We start from the raw sequence: 21,700 nt of genomic DNA on the forward strand, positions 1-21,700 counted from the left end.
ACCAATCACCGATCAGGATGAATTGCACTACTGTACTGTGCATCCCCTCGAGTGACACCCCTGGTCTAGAGTGAAAATGAGTGCAAGAAAACTTGTGTATGTGTGTTTTATTTATTGGCTTTTAGAAAAAAAAGATCTAACACACACATACCATCAAGTGTTTGTATTTAAAAAAGTCATTTTTTTCTAAAAAAATTCAGGTTATTCTGAATTTCCCATAGGTGTGAATGTGAGTATGAATGGTTGTCTGTCTCTGTGTGAGCTCAAAAGGCTCGAAAGACTGCCGATCATCATCCAGGGGATACCTCTGATAGGATAAGCTCGAGCCCCACACAACTCTAAAACTGGCTGGGTGGATGGATCTTTTGGGAGAAATGGGATTTCCTGGCAGTGGATGACAGGAAGATTACATCTTTTTCCATGAAAACAGAAATGAAGAGAAATGAGCAACAGCAGTGTTACAAAGGCAGATTTTGAAATAAATTGACATGAGTATAACTTTTTTCCCACTAAGATCACATCTACTTCCATGAAAACAGAAATGAGCTACAGCAGTGTTACAAAGGCAGATGTTTAAATCTGGCAATAAATACAAACTCTTCTTAACACAAAGACAAAAAAAGGACAAATTTCACTTTCAATCAGTTCACAAACTCATTTATTGCAGCGCACTTATGTGTAGACATTCATTTCCTTTCCACAGGACGGTAAGAGAACCTTTAAAAAACTTTTCTGTACATCCTCCAAGAGGAGATTTACTAAGTCAACACCGGCTGGAGTCCCCTAACACGGATTCAAGGGGAAAACGGGGGCAGCTAGTTATAAAAACTCGAAGTTAGCACAGCAGCTGCAATCCAAATGTCAACAATACAAAAATAAATAATTGAGATTTTTTTCTGGATGAAAAATGGTGTAAATTGTTAATATTCTGATGTGGGTTAAGAGCAGGTTCTAATCTATGCAGTGCAAATGGAATATTTTACAACACATTTTCTCATCTGTACAAGTACAGCGCCACACTCAAGTCAACACACAGGTCCATCTTTACCCAACAATTCATCGCAGCACTTTGTTTTCCCGCCTGTTTCACTGTTTTTAGTGGAATGTCAAATATCAAAGGCCTTCTGTCCTGACACAGTTTCAGCACTCATCAAGAGCCCTCTGCACTTTTATGTAAACCATAAAAGAGATCCTGTCTGAACCGTCGTGGTTCACTCTGTGCTAGAGTAGAGAATGAGAGACACAGCTCTGAGTTATGATCAGAATAAGACATGTTAGCTGAACAAACACAGTATGTTACTGTTAAAAATGCAGCTTTAAAAAGGCCGACTGAAGCCAGCACACCTCTGCTGTCTGTGTTCCTCTGATGTTTTTAATCAGTGGTGTGGCACCTTCATGCTTCAGACTGATGTCTTTGTTTTTCATGATCTCTACTTTCCAAACAGCTGCTGTCACATGTGTTATCACAGAGATCAATACTCCTGCTTTGAGCACAGGACATCTGGAATGTTATGAATCTATTTTAGTGATTGATAATTAGTGATTGTCCAAAGCCTCAGTCCTCTCCCATTTAAATGTGATGCTCCAACACAAAGCTGCACAGAGCCCCAGTGTGAGCCTGTACATGTGAACATTCATTAAGACTCTGATCACAACAACCAGGGTTGTTGACAAAAATGCAACCTCGACTGAGATTTCCTTAAACTGTACAAAAAGTCAGGTGAACTTGATTTACTTACTCTTCTTCAGAAAGTGCACAAAGTTAGAGTCAGAGTCTGTACACGGTCTCACACAGAGCTGATACGAGTATAGCTACGACAGATTTAAGGAGGCAAAAGGCTACAAGCAAAGCTGCTGACATGCACACACACAGATATTCTGTACAGTGATCAATCGCTTTATACAGCTTCTGTAAGGAAAAGCAACTCAACTAGTCTGAAGAGATTCAATACAGCTTTCCAGGAAGTTTACAACAACAGTTCCACCTTTAGGCAGCTGCTTGGAAAACCTCTTTAAAGCAAAGCAAAGAAACATGAAACGGCCAACGTCATCTTCCAAGGCAAACGGAAGAAGCAGTACCATGTTCGTCCAGCTGGAGATGTCCGAAAGTCTCCCTGTTCCCCAAAGTTGAAGCAGGAACAGTAAGAGTTTGTGTCTCTGCTGCTGAGAGGATCAGTTCAGACGAAAGGCGCTCCAAAACATTTAAGGCACCACTGGACGCTGGGAGTAGGCGGGCGATCGATGCAGTGCAGAGACTTGCGCTGCTCTGCGCTCAGCTGGTTGTATGCGCTGTGGTACTCTCTGTCGAAGGCCTCTGCATGATGATGACACAGATATGAGTTAGGAACGTTTCACATCATCGCTTTTCATCACCTTCAAACTCTTACAGCACACTATAGGTCACAGCTGACATCACTAGTTAATCTCACTCACCTACGTCGATGTTCTCCCGTCCCAAAGCCACCAGTGACAGAAACAGTATTTCTCTATAGACGCTCCTGGGAGACATTCACACACACGAGGCATCAGACACTTTTCTAATGCACTGCAGCAAAAATCATAACTAAGAGCTTAAAGGAAAACTAAATATGAAACAGTGAGTATAGATGAAGGAGGAGAACTGACCTCTGCCGTTTGAGCCCTTCTGGACGCCGTTTGATCTCTCGGATCAGCAGGTTGATCGGCCCGTAGACGTCGTTGGTCTGGATGTTGCGAACAATGGTGTTGAGGAGAGTGCGGCTCTCCTGGTGGTCTGTTGGCCCCAGAGTTCCCCTCTTCTCCACTGGGAGCACAAACACCAAAGCATCAGAGAGTCTGCTGAAATATTCTTTTAGCAAAGAGCCTCCACTCTGATCTGTTCTGCTCAGCAGTGACACTTTAACAAAAATACCCCTCAATCTCCTAATACATGCACCGAAGGTATCAATTATAAAATCCCTTTTTGTCTCATTCCAAAGTTATTAGATTGACAAGATTCTCAGAAAATTTGACCTTTAACCTCAAGGTCAAGGTCACTGAGGTTCAGTGTTTTTTAGTAGATACATGTATGGTCTTAAGTCCTTTCGTTATTTACTTTACATTTAAAAAAACATCTTTGACTTAATTTGGGGGGGGGGGGGGGTACCTTTTAAATCAATACTTCATTCTCAATGTGAACTAAAATGTGTTTGCTTGAGGTTTAAAGGCCCAACTCCGGTGCCCCCCAGTGGTGATTATGCAGTATAGTGCATCCTAATAATTTGAAAGCTCACAATTCAATCTGCAAATACAGGTTCTACACTTGACACTGTACTGATGGACAATGACTGATAATGTCTGTCTTCACACTTACAAAAGGTCCTCCAGAGCAGGTAAAGTGGTTCTCCGGGTTCTTGGTGCAGGTTGATATTGTCCCACAGGAGCTGTACGTACACCTGCTTACTGTCCTGTGGCAGTGACGTCAGAGGCAGCTGCAAGAATAAACCATGACATTATAGCACAGCTTACATGGTGCTCGCTAATTACAGGACATCCTCTGTAAAGGAATGAGTTTGCTGTGTTGGGTCTAGATGACTATACGTGGTGTGCACATCACTGCTGGCTTCAGTCTATTACAGTCACAGCATTTCATCTTTTATGTGTGGGTCAGTTTCATATAAACATTCCTCACAGCTTCATTTGGACGTAGTCCTCTACTGTATGCCCACCTGATGGATGATGTCACAGTTTTCTTACAACAACAAAGAATATAAAGATGAGAGCGATCGAGGAGATTTTTTTTTAATCTTTAAAAACAGTAAAAAAGCAGCACACCACAGAGCAAGAATACTTTTTACCAGCTATTGTGAAATAGCTAAAATATTCCACGACCCAATGTTCTGAAACTAATCTACACTCTGGTCTAAAAGTTCCTAGTTCCTGGTACAAGTTCCTGTGGACAATAGTGCATACCTTGAGATTGGAAAGCATAGAAGAAGAAGAGAAAACTGCATTTAACCAGATGTTATGTCTAACCTGCACTCCGTTGTTGCAGTGTTCAGAAGTGAGGATGAGACCGGGCAGGTGAGAGGGCAGGTCCAGGCGGCGGAAATACCACACCAGGTTCCAGAAAATGATTGGGTGCTGGCTGAGGAACTTGTGGGTGTAGATCACCTGGACAGATAAACCACAAAGTGTAACTCAAAGGATCTTGAATCTGCTGGCTGACACTTGCTATACACATCAAACCATGAGATAATGTCTTCATATTTATACCTGATCTCCCTCATTCTCCAGCAAGGTTTCCAGCTCCTTGCGCAGTACCAAGGGGCTGAGGTACGGCACAGACACTGGTTTGGGATTTGGCCGCTTTGTCCCCATGCCGTCCTGTAAACACACAGAATTCCACTCATTGACTCCATGCGGATAAAAGCACTACTGTCAGTGAAGGCTTGGAACAGAAAGGAGGCACTGACTTGCACTTCCTGCAAACTGCAGGGAAGGCTGGTGGTGGAAACACCATGTCCAGGTCTCTGAGAATAGTCCAGGCTTTGCAGAGGTCCTCCAACACTGTTGCTACGTGTCAAAGATGTCCCGGTGCCTTTCTGCTGCTTACATGCTGCCTGGTGCTCCAGGAGACCCAGGGGATCTGACTGTACCGGCCCTGGAATCAAACTGGAAACAACCATTCACTTATTTATATAGCACCAAAACATTAGCATTATATAGCACTTTATATTATAAGGTAAAGACCTTACAATAATGCAATGATCCACAACAACAATTATTATTTTTGTTATTAAAGTTTATTCCAATAACTTTTTGTTCTCAGTCACCAAGTAAAAGGCACCAAGATCATATTAGAAGATCTATGCTGCCATCTAGTGGTAGTTTCTACCACTAGATGGCATTTACTATGAAAACACTAGTAAGGCGGTGCTGAAGATTTAAACAAACATGCAAATGCATCTCCTCGTGCATGCAACCTGAGGTGCATTCAGGGTACTCAGATGAAGTTGTACCTCTTCTGTGCTCCTGGAGTATTTTCAGCGGTCTCCCTCGGTTCATCTTCAGCGAAAGTGATAAGGTCTGGTGTCTTAATGTCAGCCGCGCTGCTAGCTGTGGGGTGGGTGCTTGTGCTGTGGATGCTGTCCCCTGAGGCACTGGGATTCACATAAAACCTTAAAGAGAAAATAAAAGAACAGGGATATTTAAATTTGAGTTGCCACAAAGAATATGTTTGTGTTTTACAACACAGGAAAAATAAAAAATCTCATCTGACAGTTTCCTACCCTGTCATCGTGCGCAGGTCGTGAAACTCGATGTGCAATAAGGGAAGAAAGACCGTCTGACAGAAAGGACAGTTGGTATTGAGGTTGGAATCATCAGCTGTCCAGCCTGCCATGATCTCCTCGTCGTACACCAGCGCTTCACAGGAGCGACACTGGGAGCAACTGGACATCAGCACCTGTAAGTGGGATAACGCGTCAAACCCTGCTGTATTTTAAACATCAGCAGTGAGAGTGCAGCGCAAACAGACTCTGTTCATGCAGGTCCTACCTCCAGTGCACAGTTCTGGAAAATACTCGAGGAGGAGGCGTGATGCGAGGAGCTTTGCTCAGAGTCAGGACCTCTGCCCGGGCGCCCTGGAATCAGATCTGCAGGCCGACATGAAAACAATATTGAAAGCTGGCATCACTGGCCTAAGAAGTACTTCACTGCCCCTCCCTTGCTTCTTCATTTACATCAGAGAGTCAGTGCTTACGTGTCTGTGTGGTCCCTCGGCCCGTGTCACTGCTGCCGCTGCTGCTGCCGCCCAGGCTGGTGCAGCTCTGGTTCAGACCATTAGCCACCAAACCTGGGATGCCTTTTCTCTCAGGACTGTCATCCAAGTCATGTGCAGCCAGCATATTTTCATCCAGACGAGCTGGGAAGCCACCGCCACCAGCCTGAGCTTCATCCTGTAGAGAAAAGTTACCTTAAATCTTCCCTTTTATGCAGAACAGGCTGACAATGTCTGGAATGACCTTTTAATGACCCTCACCTCATCATCTGAATCGGCGTAAGCGGATGCCACTGCCCCCCACACTTTGCTGGCCACGTTTGCTGCCTGCTTCATGCTTGACTTGAGCACATCGATTTTAGGTCCTGTTAAGAACGTGTCCATCTTGATACCTGAAATGGTGTTAAAGACCGAGCCCAGCGACCCCCCCTGAGAGGACTTGACCAGTGCGGTCAGTGAGGACGATCGCTGGCCCGGGCTCGCTGTAGAGCTCGCTGTAGAGCTCGCAGGCGTCTTTGTCTTTACTGCAAAAGTCTTGGAGCGGGTTACAGTGCTGGGGCTGCGTTTGGGGGTGTTGCTCGGCGAGCCAGTTGGGGTTTTCACAGGAGGCACCGGGAGGCTGGACCTTCGCTCCAGAGTCTGTTTGGGCTGAGGTGCATCCGTGGAGTCTACCTGCGGCTGCTGGAGCTCCATGCTGGAGGATTTGGTACCCAGCGGGGTTTTCAAGCTCATGTACAGCTCGATCTCCTCAGCCAGGTTACGGGACACCACAGCAGGCACGGAGCGTGGCGGTTCCTGACTGTTGACAGAGGCCGACTCTTCGCTCTCTGACACCAGACGTGACAGTGGGTCAGCTCCCACTTCCACGTCGGCCCTCTCCAAAATGGGTCCTCGCACTCCAGAATCATCTTCATTAGTTTCAGTGTTTTTTCTTACTTGTTTCTCCCTATTTACTTCGGTACCCTTCAGGTCTTTGTCGTCTGTCTTTCTTTCTTCTGCGGTTTCTAGGTCCTCTTCTTCTGGAAGCTTTTTAAGCCTCAACCCCTGATTTTCCTCAGGCTCTTCCTCCAAGTCTTTAAAAAGTGGTTTGGGCACAATATTAGGGGGTGGGCTTTGACCTCCTGAGAGGACTCCAGCAAGGATACGAGCATCAGCGCCCATTCGGCTGGCCATGTGGTCCATGCCTGCCTCAGAGAGCATTCCAGCACGAGTTTCAGCGCTGAAGCTGCAGCTGCGTTCAGAGAAGGATTTCTGCCGCTGATGCTGAGACTGGTGAGCTACGGCCGGGGACGGCAGCGAGGGATCGTCATCGGTAAGTGACACGTTATCGTTCTTGCTGTGTCTCCTGAACAGCTTCCCTTTACCTGCACACAGATACAGTTATTGTAGTGCAACAATTACATTTATGTAGCTTAATTGAAACAGGAACAAATAATCTTTACAAATTCAAAGGTGATGCCAATTTCACAGAATTTCCAACAAAACCTTTAAAGTATTTGAGCTAAATGTACTTTCTTACCCGTTTCTCCGTCAAAGCTTCCCGTGGACAGCCTAACAATACTGTGGACATGCGGCAACCCATCGACAGGACTGTGGGGCTCTCCCACTGCTACTGCACTGTCCACTGAGCCAGCTATGTCCCCTCCTGGTTAAAAAGAAACAAAAATAAAAGTAGTGGTTTGTGGTGCATACAACACAATACTGGAGGTGAAGGCCTGAGGCTGGGCCTTTCTTACCATTATTCTGTGCTTTGGTATCGTTTCTCTCATCAGCCGGCGGAAGGGCAGCGTGCAACGGTTCAGCCAACTCCTGGTGCAGCTCATCCTTGGATCCATATCCTTGATCACACTGTCTCTCTGGAGAGCACAGAATTAAAAAAAAAAACACAAACACAGCTGTAATCACAAATGTACGCTTTTAAGAAAGCTTTTGTTTTTGTTCCTCAGAGACTCAGCTGAACCTTGTGTTACAGAGAACCGATGCTTTGGGAATCAGTACCTGCGCTGCAGTGGTTATCTGCTACGTCTTCCATGTCATGGCTGGGGGCAAATACACTGTTCTCCTCACCGTTGACCTCGCTCGAGCTGTCTGCACTTCCATGACTCAAACAGTCGGCATCAGTGACTGCTGAGGCAGCTACTGGAGCACCTAAAGAAGGATGCAGGAAGAAACATGAGTAGATTGTATCTGGTATAGTAGCAGACTTCTGATATTTTCTAGTTAACATCAAGTTAATGTCATCGTTTTTTTAAATTCCAATTTGTATGTAATCATGAAGCTATGATAAGAAGTGTCCTATAACTTCTAAGTAGAGTCAACCTCTTGTCTGATAAAGTTTCAGGTTTTAACTAGTGCTGTTAAAATGACGTTAACGCCATAACCGCATTAACGCCGATCGCCCTGTGCGTGTGGCTGGACGGCGCTAACGAGCTAACGCCGCGCAGCCCCACACATGGGACGATCCGCAATAACTCGCTAACCAAGATTTGCCGCGTTAATGCGGTTATGGCGTTAACGTCATTTTAACAAGATTAACGCTGACAGCACTAGTTTAAGTAACCCTGCTAACAGATAAACAAACAAACCAATCATATAACCTGCTTAGCAGAGGTAAAAAAGCAAGAAAAGGGAACAAGAGGAACACAGCCTTGTACATTTGAGTCACACCTGTGGTAGTCAGTGTTGATCCCTTCTCAGAAGATGTGCGGTTTAAACCGTATTTAAACTGCGTGACTCCACGAAGGACGTTGCGCAACTTGGTCCACATGATCAGGCCGCTCTGGTTCCGGCTGGGCCACGGGCTCTCTAAGACAGCCTGCGCAGAACAGATGAAGGATGAGATGGGATTGCTTAATAAATCCCATAAACCAGCATATCAGCAAGACCACACACACACACACATTTCATATGTTAAAGTGATAAGCCATATATGTAAACCTTATTGTAGTATCCATATGTGATGGCGTTGGGATGGACTCCAGCTTTCTTCATCTCAACCAGGACTCGCACAGCCATCACAGGCAGACCCCACACGCCGCAGAGCTGCATCACCACTCTGTAACACACCTGACAGCAGACAAACACATGATCATTACTTTATATGTTTTGCATTGTCTATGAAATTCCAAAAATCTAAAGAGAAGTGATAATCTAAACATATTCCTACAAAATGTGAACGTACCTCATCCAGTATCTCCACCTCAGTGGTTCTCATCTTCAACAGGATGTTGTACGCCTGCTGCATTGCCCGGGTCTTTGACTTGGCCATCCGTACAGCTGCTGGCAGGCAGATGAACCACAGACTGTAGCAGTGACTGAACAGACAGCGGGCCCACAGAGGCGGGTTGGAGTAGAAACGCTTTGCCATCTTGTATGAGAGCTTGACCTCCTATAGGAGCAGTACGGGCACACGTCAGATGAACACGTTGATAAAGACAAAGGGTGAAGAGCATGGTCAAAGCAGGTATCGTTCCTACTTCTGCTAAGGATGATAGTGTGAGTACGTACTTGCTTTGTCCTCTTTGCTAGTAGTGCAGGGCTGCTGGACAGACTGGCCCCTGCTGCTCTGGTGCTGAGTGCAGGACGTAACTCTCTTGGACGGTCAAATAGATTTAACTGCAGTTTGGGGAACCCTTTATACCTGCAGAATGTAAAGCAAGGAACACTTTTAAACCAGAGTAGAGCATCAAGTCAGTTTAACTTGTTGGATATTGATCTGATCGTTTTAGTAACAGAGGGGGTTGTTAATCAGTTTCAGCTGCTTTGGTGTTAATGACATTAACAACAGGTGAACTAGAGGGACAACAACGAGAAAACCCTAAAAACAGGAATGGTTTTACAGATGGAGGCCACTTCTCTTCTTTTCTGATTGTTTTTTCACTAGTTTTGCATTTAGCTAGGGTCAGTGTCACTGCTGTTAGCATGGGGCAATGCATAGACACTATAGAGGTTGCACAGGTAGTTCAACTCCTCCAGGTTGACACATTAATACCACTGGCAGAAAGAGACAGGCAGTTAACTCTAGGAGAGCTGGACAGGGCCACAGAAGGTCCTTAACCCATCAGCAGGAGCGGTATCTGCACCTTGGAGCCCGATTACGTTTGCCATAAAATACCAGAATAGCAGGTCCACCAGTGGCACCCTGTGCTTTTCACAGATGAGAGCAGATTCACCCTGAGCACACGTGATAGATGTGAAAGGGTCTGACGAAGCCGTGGGGAACATTTTGCTGCCAGCATGACCAGTTTGGTGGTGGGTCAGCGATGATCTGGGGAGGCATATCAGTGGAGGGACACACAGACCTCTGCAGGCTAGGCAACAACTCCCTGAGTGCCATTAGGTATTGAGATGAAATCCTTGGATCCATTGTCTGAACCTACACTGGTGCAGGTGGTCCTGGGTTCCTCCTGGTGCTCCTGGTTTCATGTGGGGAGAGTATGCAGGCAGCTCCTGGCGGATGAAGAAACTGTATGACTGGCCCCCATACTCGCCTGACCTAAATTCACCTCTGAGACATTATGTTTCAGTCCATCCAACACCACCAGGTTGCACCTCAGACTGTCCAGGAGCTCATCGATGCACCATCCGTTTTCTTATTATGAGCACTCCCCTGACATTCTCAGGCACACATGTAAGCACGCGGTGACAAAATGGACTCTCCTGCTGCATCATTTTATCACTGTGATTTTTGGGGGTGTCTTGGAATTCAGCCCTCTGTAGACTGATCACATGCCCATATCGGTGTTGACATTCAGCATGATTTTTCCCCTATTGAGCTCTGATGTGTTTTTAAAGTGTTACTATAATTTTGTGGAGTGTACGCTTAAAGCACTACAAGTCTTACGTGTACTGAGGAGCAGGATCTGGTCCATCATCTACTGGAGGCTCAGGAGGCATTACAAAGACTGTGTGCTCACTCTTTTGAGACTCATCCAGCTCCAGCAGTCTTGTGTCCTCAGATGACTCTCCTTCAACCTGCAGAGGGGATCACATCCAGAGATTTAGAAAACAGCACAGACTGTAGACCATTTCCTGTCTGATACCAGTAAATAAACTAGGTTACAAGGATACTCTATAAAGCTTTTGTAATTAAGCAGTAAAGCATGCTTATTTGATTGTGATTAAGTTAGAGGAAAAGCAGGAAAATATCCATGCCTCTTGACTGAATGCATTCATCAGATGGGGGGAAATTAAAATATATGAAGAGGGGAAAAAAAAGGTGCAAGGAAATCTGATTACATTATCAGCAATTACCTTGGTGCCCTTGTCGGTGATTTTATCAGAGGGAAAAAGCTGCAAGTAGAGGGAAGAGAGCGAAGGGAACAGAATGAATCAAAGGAAATTATGGCTTCCTTAGCCTCCCAGCGTACAAATGTTACTTTGCCAGTGAACCACTGTAACACAAAGGCCTGTTCCTGGAAGCAACGTTCCAACGGAAGAGAAAAACAAAACAACAAAGACCAGCATGCGTTTTTTACACGCCTGGAGGCAGCATGATGCCGGGATGGTAATCACCTTTTCGACGCAATCGTCAAAAAAGGCCAGGCCTGTGTCCTTGTCGCTGACGAAGGTGCACTCCTCGATGAAGCGGATGAATATCTGGGTCTTGGTGAGCTGGGAGTAGAACTTCTGGTGGGCACGGTCTCTGCTTTTGAGGAACCCTGCAGGAAGGGAAGGAGAGAGTGCGGCGTCAGCTTCACGGTCATCTCAGTTTACGGAATTTATGAATTCAGTGTCACTCGTTAATTTCGTAACTTAGCAAAGAACAAAATTAGAGTCTTTACTGCATCTTAAAAGGACAAACATAAGACGTTTTGTCCTTTTTGGCCTCATTATATTAATTATTCCTGAGTGACCCTCATCAAATCAATGTGCAGCTATTTATAAAAGTGTTAAACTATGTGGCGTGAAGAAGAGTCTCTTTCACATCATCTAAAATTGATCTTTGAGAGGGGAATTAAATGGAGCCAGGAGCCTATTTCCCAGCATCAAACACTCTTATGGCTGATGAGAAAGGTGATTAATTTCTAAAAACACCTTTAATGGTCTATTTTAAACCATTACAGTACATGGAAGGGAGGGCAGGGAATTGGACTAAAGGGCATATGAATGTGCTCAGCCTCTCAACCATTCGGTCAACCTGACTCCTTGAAACAGAGATGCCAATAAAAGTATGCATGAGTTGAGCCCATCTGAATTAAAGTTGTAAATTATGCAAAGGTTACAGATCCAGGAAGCCATCAACAAATCCATAGTGTTTGGTGAATCACGTGTTTACCTTGTTGGTCATAGAGGGAGTCTGCAGCCGTGGTTTTTTCAGAGGGCGCCTGGGTGATGGGTTTGAGGTAGCAGCGGTAGCCCTTCAGGATGGAGGCCATGAAACGAAGGAAGGCCTCTTGGATTTCCATCTCCAGGGCCGTCCTTTTCTTGTGCCAGGTGAAGTCCGCGTCCATGGGAGTCATGTCGACAGCCAAGCCATCCGGCATCACTGGGCGTAGCGAAACTAAAATCAGAATCAGAATCAGAAACTTTATTGTCATTGTCATGAGAACAACGAAATTAAGAGTTATTTAAACTGACCACAAGCCAGTGTGGTCAGTTTAAATAATTTATATCAATTTCTCAGCTCTCTCCTTTTATAAAGTGTCATTAAATGTACTCTTAATTAATAATACGTTTATTAATTAGGTCTCCCCACATTTACTTTTCTGTAATAATGCTTGATGATGGAGATAATGTAATGATGCAGAGAGAAAATTATGAGAGTCACAGAACAATGAGGTTACTAACGCTGTTAGCATTAGCTTTCTGACCAAAACGCCTCAGGTGCTGTCAAAAAGTTCAGACAGGTCTATATAAGCACAGCGTATGAATGATTAGAATCAAATGCATTAACTGTTGCTGTTTTATAATGGAGACTGAGCATGCTCAGTGTGGATTTTGACAAAAGTGTTTACAGTTAAGCTAGCTAGCTTGTAAGTACTTTTTATTGCATCAAAAATTTGACATAGTAAAATAATTCTGATATTTTATCAACCGAGCAACCAGAAAAGAAAATATGAAAGCGTATTTGTTTTTTAAAAGGAAATAGCATATAGTTCAGATGCTTTTTTCCCCATTATGTAAAGTTTTGTAATGCATTGTTAGCTTTTTTTAAAGGTATAGTTTTATTTTCAGCTTTGGACTACCATATTTACTAAAAGAATACCATGATGCATTTTGTAATTTAAGCTTACAGTGTTCAGGTAAAGATTAAGAATCCTGTCCACGTTAATTGTGGTAACTTGGTATAACAGGTAAGTGATCCAGGTTTTGCTATACAAATGAGATGCTGTTTGTACCAGTGGCCAGCTGGTGGTGCAAGTTGCTTAGTGAGTTAATGAGACTCTTGCAAGGCTTCTTTGGGAGGTTCTTCCAGTTGCTGTGTTTCTTCTCATCTGACCTGTAACATACAAAACCACAAAGTTTGTAGACTGGAAAAAACCAAAAGACAGCTGAAAACAAAAATCTGGGCTCACAAATCTGCTGCTGAAAGAGTTGTTCAACATAATGAGAGCTGTTAATGTAGAAGACAAAGTGTGTTTTTCTCCAACAAAGCACAACATACAGGTAGATAGTGTTCGTGTCCAGATCCACACAAACAACATCTGGTGGGGGGTCATAAAGGTCAAAGTAGCGGGAGTCCACGCCCACTATAAATGGACACGGCGCGTTGAGGACGCCTGCGAGAGACAGCGGGCACAGGGGGATGTAGGGACACTGCCACTGGAAGGGGAAAATCATCTGGAAGGAGACAAAAGCCAGAATCAGGATTATTACTCCCAAACAGATGTTTTTAAAGGGTTTCCCATGTGTAAAAAAAAAACCAAAAACAACAGCAGCATATTTCTTTCCTTACTCACGAGCCCATTTTTTCATATTGCTCCACCCCTCAAGAACATCTATAAGTTGAACACCGAAGGTAAATAAGACAAATTTAGGGGGGGGGGGTCACACTTGCATAACTGATCTATTGTAACAGCTGAAACCTATTTGGGTTGATTTTGAGAATTGTGAAATCCTTACTTTTCTGGAACTGGAGAATAAGCAACTACATTAGTGAAAAAAAAACTAAAGTTCAAAAAGCCTGAGTAGTGCCAGAGCTATTTGGATACTACGCTGCCTGCAGGCAGGGACATGTGAGACACAAAGTAATGATCAGCTATAAAAGCAATTTAAAATTGTCACAAGTTTAAAAAGGAAGTCATTAACTTGCGGTTCTAGTCATTCATGACAGGCATTTTCAGCTAAAAGAAAGATGCTTTACTTTAACATTGTCTGGACTTCATGGTACTGTGTTGCAACATTATTAGGCAATAAATGGATAAGTGGAAACCACCATTACCAATACTCAATAGGGCTACATTATTGAGAGTTGAATATGTTTACAGTATTGATTACAGTGTAGGCGTCACTCGGGCTCCATTACTGATTTTGTGTCTACATAAATAAAAAAGACGTGCAGTGCTGCTCACATCACTGCTCAGAAACTTGTTCCTCTTCTTGCTGCTGCTTTTCTGGATTAAACTGCTCTACCTGACTCATCTTAATGCTCTTTCATTACAGCCATAAAACATAAGTGAAAGGAAATGAAACTAATAGTTACAGTTCCTCCATGTGGACCATTTGAGCTGTCTTTGACTAATTACTGATACTGTTACATATACAGCATATATCATTTACTAAATGTAGCTTATGTCACTGTGCTGTATCTCTCTCTCCATCTGCTTGTACATGTAAGGCTTGTCTGAGCATCGAGTGCCTAAATAACAAGCTGTGCATTCTGTAAGCTCTTAATTAGTGTTTTTATTTAAGTAAGCAGACAGTTTTCTTCTCTGCAGTTCTGATGAATGTTGACTCGACAATAGTGACTACTACTTATGTCACTTTAAAGGAAAGTGTTGGGTTATCCAAACACAGTGGAGTTAAACAGTGCATCTGCAGCGTGTTATTCATTTAATCCTTTTGCAAATATATTTTTGTTGCCGTGTTCCTTAATGAGATGTTATTGTGCAACACTTTATAGTGCTAACCATATGTTTCTTATCTAAAAAGTTCAGATAAGTCAAGGAAATGCAAGTGTCAATGTTTCGCATGTGCAGATTGAAAAGTTAAACAACTGCACAACTGAGACACCACAGCCTGCAGTCATAATGTTGTTTTCTTGACTTTTAATGTGTATGTTTTTCATTTTAATCACATGGTTAATATTAGATTGATTTTCAAAACAGCCCAGGCACTTACAGGACATATTCTGTATTTATGAGCAGAAACAGTGGCTGTGTGGTCGCTTTGCATGTCAGCACTAGGTCAAGCTGATGATTCATTTCTTTCCATACTGACAGCAAAGGCAATGAAACACTGCAGGCAAATATGAGCTAAATGGACTCAAAAACAATGATGTTATTTTCTTTCAGACACAATGAAAATAAATAGATTTCATTGACATTTTTTGTGGATGTTTATTTACTCATTTACACTCTGCCTGACTATGCTCGGATCAGCTGGTTCTTTTGTTTTGTGACATTTAAAAAAAGTGCTGCAAACAGGGACGTTTCAGAGTGCCCTCTGGTGGACAAACTAGGCGACGTCAATACTGATAATACAGCTGAAGGGTGTTTCTCTCGTCTCTTGTTTGTTTTTGTTTTCTCTCACCCCGTTTTCAGCCATTATAATTGTCGACACTGAGAAATGAACAAAATCCGAATTTTGGCCATAAATAAAAGACATTAAAACTAATCTAAAACTGTAATCAGACTAAGCAGGAAAAGCTTTGCTAAAATCCAATCCAGCAAATAAATTATATCTATTTGAGTATATTTGAATACATTTGAGTATGACAATATGAGAGTGCATGTTGGAGCCTACTCACAGCCACCACAGCCTCGGCCACTCCGGTGAGCACGGCGGGTCGGAGCGAGTGCAGCAGGATCTTGCTCTCCAGCAGGACAAAGTGCAGCAGTGTGGCGCAGTTCTCCGAGCCCAGATTCATCAGCAGAGTGCCATAGTCTGCCCCGCTGGCACGGAGGGAGAGAAGAGAGGAGAGGAATGAAGTGATGAGTTCAGACAGGGAACGGAAAGCACAGCAGAAAGAAAAGGAGAGGGAAAAATAAAGGGAAAAGAATTTGGAAACAGAAGAGTTCATTGCTGGGTCTGTAACCAAATGTAACCGGAATTAATCAAATGGGAAACAAGGAAAAGGCAGAAATACAGGCACAGAGTCAAAATAACACCATCAACATAAAATGTATTGTTTAACAATCTCGCTGTCTGCTTTACTGCTTCAGCTTGCTAAAGCGCTCTGTTTTCAGATGCTTTTTTTCATAATCTAACAAACCAATCATTTTAAAAGCCTTCATAACCACAACTTAAAAGTGACTGCCTTTTGTGCAGTAATTCTGTCTCCTTTAAATCTCTATTGTAGAGACTGCCGCACACATTACTTTGAATATCAATAGCAGCCGGTGCTAGCTTTAACAAAAGCCCGTCAATCACCATTTTTATGAGGTTTCAAGGTTGCATAAGGCAGCGTCCAGAACTACAAAAAGGAAAATAAAGTAGCTGAATTACTCATATCAGTTGGAAAATGGCAGAAGTAGCAGCAGAAAAAGGCTTTAAAAAAAGACAACGATGCAGGAATTAGCTGAACATGTTTTTTTTGTAGAGAAATGACTTTGTTATGCATTTATTGAGTAGGCAAAGGTACCTGAGCGGTAAGGGTGTACACACAGGCTGGGAGAGGATCAAAGTGTCGTTTACAGAGAGCTGCAGAGGACATTAAATAACATCAGTGACAGAAAAATACAAAAATATCACAACAAATGTTCCCTGAGTACTGCACATGTGGAAACTCTGATCTATTTTGACCGACAGCAAGAGAGAAAAACTCTGACCTGGACCAAGATTCTGGGTCTTTGTGGGGAAGGAAATGAGACATTGTGCATGAAGTGCGAGATGTGCCTGTTGAAGGAAATAATAAAACTCATGTTAGATGTTTCCTTTTAAAAGGTTGGCATTAAAGTGGCCAATGAATGATTTTGAAAGTTTCCACAGCTGCCAAGTAGTTTCCTACTTTTCAATAGGCAGTGGGTGCGGGCCTGAGACGGAGAACTTGTAGATGAACATCAGGAACTTGCGGAAGCACTCAAAGAAGGGCCAGCGGGAGAGCAGACAGATGCATTTATTGGTGTTCACAGGCCGGTTGGGGATCATCTTCTTCTCCACCGTGGTGAGAAGGCCCAGCTGGATCTTCTGCTTCTCGCTCAACAGATCTGCTGGATATGGCTCGTAAAACTGGATGGCTGAGCCATACACCTGGCAACAAGAGGTGGACGTTAAAGTGTTTGAAACATTTTGGCTCGGCGGAGAGTTTTAAACACTTAAATTTAAATCTTCCTTTGGTAGCTATGTCTTACCTTTTCACCAGAGGAGATGGTTAAGACAAATGTAGAAAAGACAGGCAGAGGGTCACGAGTGTTCGGTGCCCAGCACTCGATGTTGGCACCCATGGGCAAACAGAACAGAGGTACAGACTCTGACAGAGGGAAAGACTCATAGTCCTCTTCTGGGTAACGAAAGATTAGACCTGGAGCACAGAATAACACACAAACAAATAAATAAAAATCACATGATGAAACAATGTGGTTGTTCAAAGCAAGACACATGGTAACGTTTAAGTTTATTGAATAGTTTGAATAGGTCTTCAAACTTCCAGGCAGGCCTTTAATCCCAGTCTCCCTGCAGGGATTAAACTCTTACCTTTAAGAAAAGGGAGATCAATATTTTGCAACTCTGATGCTCTTACAGTCAGCAGCCTGTATAATTCATTTTGAGGAAATAAGAAGCTCAACTTGATGTCTGTCACTATGAAAAAACACACACATTCTTCTGAGCATGCATGGATGCACACACGTGCGTGCGTGCGTGCACAGCAGACGCACCAAAGGGCGTGGCAGGAAGTGCAGTTGTCCGAGATGAATAAACAGCCACTTCACAGGAAAAAGGCCGGCCAGAAGATAAAGCCAGCCTGCATGTTTCCACAGGGCGTGTATGTTTGTGTGTGTGTGCACATGTTAACCCTGATGACGTTACGCAACGCAGCGCTCAGAAGGCCAAACTACTGCGGAAGCTTTCAGTCAGTGAAAATGTCACCCAAAGATCAGCGATACACGCTGAAGGTGACCTATAACACGTAAGCAGTGGCCATTGTGACGACACACAATGCCCCAACACGTCTCGCTGCTGCAGTTTTGTTATCAGTGTTTAACATAAATGCACATGACTGCAAAACATCCTCCCCTTTTCCTCCTGCCTGGACACTGTTTGTCCAGTATATCTAGTGTCCCTGCTGTCCCTCCTCTGCACAGGTCCAAACCATCTCAGCCTCGCTCTCCAAGTTTGTCTCCAGACTGCTCAACCTGAACTGTCCCTCCGATACACTCGTTTCTAATCTTGTCCATCCTGGTCAATGAAAGTATTAGCATCTTCAGCTTTGCCACCTCCAGCTCGGCCTCCTATCCTTTTGTCAGTGCCGCTGTCCTTAAACTATACACGAGAGCAGGTCTCACTACTGTCCTGTAAACATTCCCTTTCACTCTTGTTGCAATCCTTCCATCACAGTTCACCTCTGACACGCATCACCACCCATCTCCACCCTGCCTGCACTCTCACACACCTCACCTGTGCACAGTCTGTTGCTTTGGATGGCTGACCCAGGTATTTAAACTAGTCCACGTGTAACCAACGGTTACATGTGCCTCTCTCATTCACACACACTCTGCTTGCTTCTACTGTTTAAAACACTATTATCTAACTATAACACAATAATAACACATCATTGTGTCAATAACACAATGATCAAAGTGATTTACTGATATATTGTATTTACTATTACTGTCAACCTTTTACGTTTTGCATAATATTACAGTACAGTTTTAACTAAGGCAAAACATTGTTTCAGTTATATATATTAAATACCTGCTCTTGTAAACAGCTTTAACACCACATGAGCAAATCATTTAAAAAAAAAAGAAAAAAGAGAGAGATAGTGAGGTGAAATCAGATGAATCAAAGACTAAAAACTGAATTACACGAAGACGGACACAACAACGTGACAGCAGTAACCACTGTTCAGCAGCTGCAGGAAACAGATAGCAGCTGAAGATGGCATTTTGAAACTGATCACTTTTACTCACCGGCTTTGTAACTGATGGAATTTGACGCGGACACAGACTTCTTGTAACACAGGAACACGCTGGAGCCCCACTGAAAGACCGATCACACTCTTATTATGCATTTGAACTTTCATGAATGATGCTACTGAAAGAGAGCTAAGAAACTAAATTCAGACGCACCATGCCGCAGTTGAGGTTCTTGTCCACTTTGCAGAAGGTGTGCGGCGGCGTCTCGCCTTTGCTGGTGACGATGACGCAAATGTCCGTCACGGCCAGCGAATTCTGCGGCTGGACGGGTGGTGCTCGGCGGAAGGTGATGAAGATGCGCTGCGAGGTTGCAGAGCTGTTGTTGACATTCGCGCAGCGTCCGTATGGTGTTGCCTGGATGACCTCACACCCCTGGATGAGACGCTCCTTACCTTCATAGAGCACCCTGAAAGACAAAGAGTAAGTAAAAATGTTACTTTGTTTAATACATCTGAATATTTATTTATTTACTTTTTTTTTTCTCCATCAAATCCAATATTGCCAAAATCAAACTGCAACTTTAATCTGTTAAAGTTCACTTTACACATATTGTAGCCACGTTTGGTCTTCGTGCATATTCACTTTTTGTCCTCACTGAGGACCAGTACATAGTTTTACATTCACAGTTAGAGGCTAAACTCACCACCAACTTCATCTCATAAGTAGCAGAGCACCACCACACTGGTATGTGAGGTACAGACATGGAACTCAATGAAAAGAATCGGGGAACTGTTCCCAATCAATGTGATAAATAAATACAACTTACACAACCATAGAAGGATAAGAAGATCATAAATAAGAGAATGCAGGGACACTATGGGTGCTAATACAGCTTTGCCCCCCTGCAAAACCAAAGGAAAAAAAATAGCATCTCTCTCTGGTTGGTTATATTTTCCTAGCAGTAAATTTTCCAAGTAATGATCTTAACAGTCTGAAGTGAAGGTTTCCACAGAATCCTCCAAAGTAATTATTGACAGGATAAATTCCCAGGTGTCTTACGTCTATGCCTACTAGCTATTTCCATCTTCCGTGTACCAACTTTTATTTCCTGATTGGACGCAGACAATAGAAAACAGTGACAAACAGAGCAGCGCCGAAACTGATAAGAGGACATATTTGATATAAAAGAGATAAACAACTAAATTATTTCATAGATAAGAAATAAACAGCAGCTAAACCCAAAAAAGAGAAGACTGAAGTTGACAGAAACCTACAATCTAACAGAAAAGTTACCCACGTCTTAAAAAAAACAAACACATTTACTATTACTTGAATCCTGTGCTGCTCATAAGAAGACCTAGAACAACATGCCTGATTTCAATCTCCATCTGCATGATATAAAGTCACCTTACAACATCACATTATTCTCTAAACTGCGTAGACGGTTAATCTGGACACTCTGTTACCACCACAAACTGCACACTAAATATTAACACATCACATGCTCACAGTCTTGGGAAACATATTTCCACAATGGAAAAAACAAACATTAGCAATCAAAGAGTCATTTTCCTTCCTCCTCTTTAGGGCTACACCGATATCTGCCTCTTTAAAATTGCTAAATGCTCTGCTGTGTGGAGCAGCTACTGAGTCAGGTGTTTGCTTTTTAAAATCTGATCAACCTAAACAGTAACCGTGCAAGCTGTAAACCCCAAATAATAATCAGAAAGGTGCTAAAATGAGCAGGAACTGCAGGCGGAGTTATCTGATCTAAGGGTTTTATACTAGTAACTGTAGCTTTGAGTCTCGTAAGCTGTCAGAAACATGCTTACAGAAAAACACAGAAGGACTGATTTCTGTAAACTCCACGCAGCTTTGCTTCAGTGCAATTACGTAGTTAAAATGCAAGAAACTACAATTTCTTCAGGCGCACAAATCTGACAAAGCATAAGCACCGCACTGCTACTATATGAAAGCATCCTTCCCATGGGAAACAAAGTGTATGCCAGCGAGACACTAAATAAAGGGGTTAAACTGTGGCTCTGTGGTAAGAATAATCTCTGGTTCTCCTGTTTTACAGAGAGGATCAGTGTGTGGTCAGCACTGCTTACTCTATTCTGAAAGCTCTGGTTTCTCTTTAAAGCCTCGGTAAGTCTGTCTTCAGTGAGTGATGTGATTCAGACTTAGTAGCTGACTCATTCACATCCCAGACAGTAAAGTGGTTTTCGTATCCAGCTCACAACAGATTAAACCCTTTAGATGTTACAGCTAAAACGTTCTGTGCGCTACCTGTCTCTGCAACCTGCTCGCTCCCACGTTGAATTTCACACAGCCAAGAGCTGCAGTCTGGAAAGCAATCACTGCCCCACTGTGTTGGATTTTTTTATTTTTTGCATGACTGCAGGGCTTCTGTAGCAGCATGCTCCATGTCCTCCCTTTCCATCTGGACAATGCCATGTGGGAGGCCAAAAGCTTTGACTCCTACCCTCTACAAACTAGGACTAAAAACACACTTTTTGATCCACGGGTAGAGCCAGCCGTTGCAGATATAATAGTCCTGAAACACTCCATTTATTCTGAAAAGAGTGCAGGACAAATCAAAAGAGGCCGGGAGGACAGTTGCCAGCAAAATTCTCATTTAGGCAACAAAAACAGGGTCTTAATGGGCACGGTAAGCAGTCATGCTCTGGAGCCCCGGGCTGGGAATGTTGGACAACAGAAGGAGCGATAAATGATTTACGCTTCACTAGATTTACATTTATTCACTGGACAAGCGGAAGGT

General features: G+C 43.4%; 1 protein-coding gene across 2 annotated transcripts in view; it reads right to left on the minus strand.

The window, feature by feature from the left end:
• Positions 1–641: 641 nt before the first annotated feature.
• dennd4c (DENN/MADD domain containing 4C) overlaps positions 642–21,700 on the minus strand; it is a 40,206-nt gene continuing 19,147 nt past the window's right edge. The window contains exons 4-35 of one of the 2 annotated variants that reach the window (XM_085400276.1): positions 19,132–19,384; positions 18,973–19,042; positions 17,194–17,363; positions 16,851–17,092; positions 16,672–16,738; positions 16,485–16,543; positions 15,651–15,795; positions 13,347–13,522; positions 13,081–13,181; positions 12,018–12,242; positions 11,255–11,400; positions 10,994–11,032; positions 10,584–10,714; positions 9,248–9,380; positions 8,922–9,128; positions 8,678–8,806; positions 8,408–8,555; positions 7,739–7,888; positions 7,477–7,596; positions 7,260–7,385; positions 6,002–7,104; positions 5,723–5,918; positions 5,518–5,615; positions 5,250–5,425; positions 4,980–5,138; positions 4,434–4,632; positions 4,234–4,344; positions 3,994–4,131; positions 3,332–3,449; positions 2,626–2,782; positions 2,434–2,498; positions 642–2,314 (exon numbers count right to left, since the gene is read on the minus strand). In XM_085400276.1, the coding sequence (XP_085256402.1) occupies positions 2,178–2,314; positions 2,434–2,498; positions 2,626–2,782; positions 3,332–3,449; positions 3,994–4,131; positions 4,234–4,344; positions 4,434–4,632; positions 4,980–5,138; positions 5,250–5,425; positions 5,518–5,615; positions 5,723–5,918; positions 6,002–7,104; positions 7,260–7,385; positions 7,477–7,596; positions 7,739–7,888; positions 8,408–8,555; positions 8,678–8,806; positions 8,922–9,128; positions 9,248–9,380; positions 10,584–10,714; positions 10,994–11,032; positions 11,255–11,400; positions 12,018–12,242; positions 13,081–13,181; positions 13,347–13,522; positions 15,651–15,795; positions 16,485–16,543; positions 16,672–16,738; positions 16,851–17,092; positions 17,194–17,363; positions 18,973–19,042; positions 19,132–19,384 (5,494 nt within the window). In that variant the 3' untranslated portion in view covers positions 642–2,177. The remainder of the gene's footprint in view (positions 2,315–2,433; positions 2,499–2,625; positions 2,783–3,331; positions 3,450–3,993; positions 4,132–4,233; positions 4,345–4,433; positions 4,633–4,979; positions 5,139–5,249; positions 5,426–5,517; positions 5,616–5,722; positions 5,919–6,001; positions 7,105–7,259; positions 7,386–7,476; positions 7,597–7,738; positions 7,889–8,407; positions 8,556–8,677; positions 8,807–8,921; positions 9,129–9,247; positions 9,381–10,583; positions 10,715–10,993; positions 11,033–11,254; positions 11,401–12,017; positions 12,243–13,080; positions 13,182–13,346; positions 13,523–15,650; positions 15,796–16,484; positions 16,544–16,671; positions 16,739–16,850; positions 17,093–17,193; positions 17,364–18,972; positions 19,043–19,131; positions 19,385–21,700) is intronic. The other variant, XM_085400277.1, reaches the window with a different exon arrangement.

This window comes from Rhamphochromis longiceps, linkage group LG3 (assembly GCF_057381845.1).
Source record: "Rhamphochromis longiceps isolate RC_006_pf linkage group LG3, R_longiceps_female_GT1.1, whole genome shotgun sequence".
NCBI classification, from domain to species: Eukaryota; Metazoa; Chordata; class Actinopteri; order Cichliformes; family Cichlidae; genus Rhamphochromis; species Rhamphochromis longiceps.